At 47.3% G+C, this 2402-nt stretch overlaps 1 protein-coding gene across 3 annotated transcripts in view; it reads right to left on the bottom strand.

Annotated features, from left to right (window-relative positions):
* Mettl5 (methyltransferase like 5) overlaps positions 1 to 983 on the bottom strand; it is an 11740-nt gene extending 10757 nt beyond the window's left edge. The window contains exon 1 of one of the 3 annotated variants that reach the window (XM_010606956.3): positions 206 to 983. In XM_010606956.3, coding sequence (XP_010605258.1) covers positions 206 to 311 — 106 coding nt within the window. In that variant the 5' untranslated portion in view covers positions 312 to 983. The remainder of the gene's footprint in view (positions 1 to 205) is intronic. The other 2 variants (XM_010606955.3, XM_010606957.3) reach the window with 2 other exon arrangements.
* Between the last annotated feature and the right edge of the window lie 1419 nt (positions 984 to 2402).

Genomic DNA, 2402 nt, shown 5'->3' with positions numbered 1-2402 from the left:
AAAAGAGAGAACGGGTGCGGGTGCGGGGGGGGGGGGGGGTTGTCCTTGGTCGCGATTTCAAAAAAGACCTCTCAATGTGCCACAGGATGTGAGGGCAAAATTTCTCGAGACACTTTTTGTACTCAAATAACACTCCCATTTTCCATCACGAAGCGAGTGCAGAGCACTAACAGGATGCAAAGGCTCGGTGAGCCAGACGCCCTACCTGCAATGTGCGGCCGGGTCGGATACTGTTCTAGACGTAGCTTGGGTTTTTCGAATCCATCCACTTGTTGCAGGCGACTCTCTAGTTCTTTAAACTTTAACTTCATTTTCTTTTTCTTTTCTTTTCTCTCTTTCTTCCCCCCCCCCACCCCCGCTATCTGCTCGCTCACAGGGCTTAACTTCACTCCATGTGCATAGAAAACAGGATCTCTTCTTCCTACTACCCCTCGTCACGCTTAGTCCTTTTTCAGCTCCACTGCCCCGAGACAGGACAAGAGAGGCGGGGACGCACAGCCAGCCTCGGACACGCCCCCAAGGTGTCCTCAACAGGCCTCAGTCCCCTGGGAGACGGTGACGGCGCGTGGAAGGGTGCTGCACAGACCCTCGCTCCGAGTCCCTGCAGGTCTGGAGACCACTAGTGGGCTGGCTGTACCAGAAACGCCACTGCGCGTGCGCGCACGTCCCTACCGCTTGCCGCTGGCGCCGTGCTGCAACCTCTGTCCAGCGCGCAGGTTCCGCTGGTGACTTGGGCGCTTTTTCGTCCGCATGCGCAACATTGGCTTTCAGTCCACCGGAGACTCCTCGGCAGTATTTGGCATGTCTTCGCGTGCCCAGTAACCTCTACCTTGAGTACATAAACCCTAGAGGAATGGAGAAAGAAAGAGGACCAAAGTCTCATTACTTTGTTTCGTGGCCCAGTGTGACCCTTTCGCTTTCCTCCCACGTCCCCTCTCCGCTTTTCCCTTCGCCGTTCGCGTGCATCGCTTTATTATAACTTTGTTTCCGTCTTCTTAGGTCACCAGTGTCGCTGCCCTCAGCTCACAGGGCTGTGACGTCCGGAAAACCCAAAGAGATGCAAACAAGTTTCGAGGACACGTTGTCACACGCGGAAAGGAGGTCAGGTTTCTTAGAGAAGCCGAGCCTTAATGGATTGTGAGCGAACAGAAATTTGAGAAGTAGAAATAGTAATTCTTGAGTATGACTATGAAGAGAAAAATGATGGGTGCTTAGTAGGGTTGGAGAAAGGCCTTATTGTAGTTACTGCTATTATTAGTATTTTATTTATGGGGGTGCTAGGGACCGAACCCAGAGCCTCACCCATGGCAGTCAGGATCTATGAATTACACTTCCAGCCCTGTTATTGTTGTTGTAACTATTATTATTTTTGGTACTGGGGAGCTAACTCAGGGTCTTGAGCTTTCGAGGCAGGCGCAGTGCCACTAAGCTAAATCCCCGTCCCCTGTTATAATTTTTAAAGTAGGAAAAGACAACATATCTAATCCCCCCACCCACCTACTGGGGATTGAATTTGGGACCTTGAGTTTACGAGGCAGGCGAGGCAGGCGGCAAACCATTGCGCTAAATCCCCAGCCCAACATATCTAAATTCTAACAGGTTATGGCGTGTGTGGTGGTGCACACTGTAATCCCAGCACTGGGAGGCTGAGGCAGGAGGAGTGCTTGAGTTCAAGGCTGGCCTGCAGTATATAGTAAATTCAGAGCCATCCTGAACTACATAGACCTTGTCACAAAACAAAATAAGACAAGATAGAACAAAACCTTGTTTAATAACAAACGCCCAAAGGACAATTGCACCATTAGAGATTGAAGACTTTTTTTTCTATTTAAAAATTAGAGGGTTGGGGATTTAGCTTAGTGGCACCACACCTGCCTCACCAAGCTCAAGGTCCTGAGTTCCATCCCCAGTATAAACAAGCAAACAAATAAATAAAAATTTAAAAAATAAAAATTATCTAGATGGTGGCACACACCTGTAATCCCAGCACTCTGGGAGGTTGAGTCAGGAGAATCACAGTCTAAGCAATTAGTGACACGTGAGACCCTATCTCAAAATAAATAAAAAGGGATGGGGATGTAGCTCAGTGGGAAGGTCCTGAGTTAAATCCCCGGTACCAATAATAAATAAGTATTAAAATACATTGAGATTTTTTTAATAAATGTAGACTCATATATAATCATTAAAAATGATATGAAGAAAGGCTCAATGGTAGAAGGCTTGTTTGTGCAAGTCTCTGGGTTGAAGTCCCACACATAAACACATATATAAAGAGCCTACTAAAATAGTGTAAAAATGTGTGCTCGCTTCGGCAGCACGTATACTAAAAATGGGTTTTTAAAACATCACACTAGTATATGGTTCAGTTCCAAGAGCTAATGCTGAACATGAGGCCAGGACAA

Source organism: Fukomys damarensis, unplaced genomic scaffold (genome assembly GCF_012274545.1).
Source record: "Fukomys damarensis isolate Sample0158 unplaced genomic scaffold, DMR_v1.0_HiC HiC_scaffold_26, whole genome shotgun sequence".
NCBI lineage: Eukaryota > Metazoa > Chordata > Mammalia > Rodentia > Bathyergidae > Fukomys > Fukomys damarensis.
Note: the sequence above shows the minus strand (reverse complement) of the source record. Positions and strands in the feature narration are given on the sequence as shown.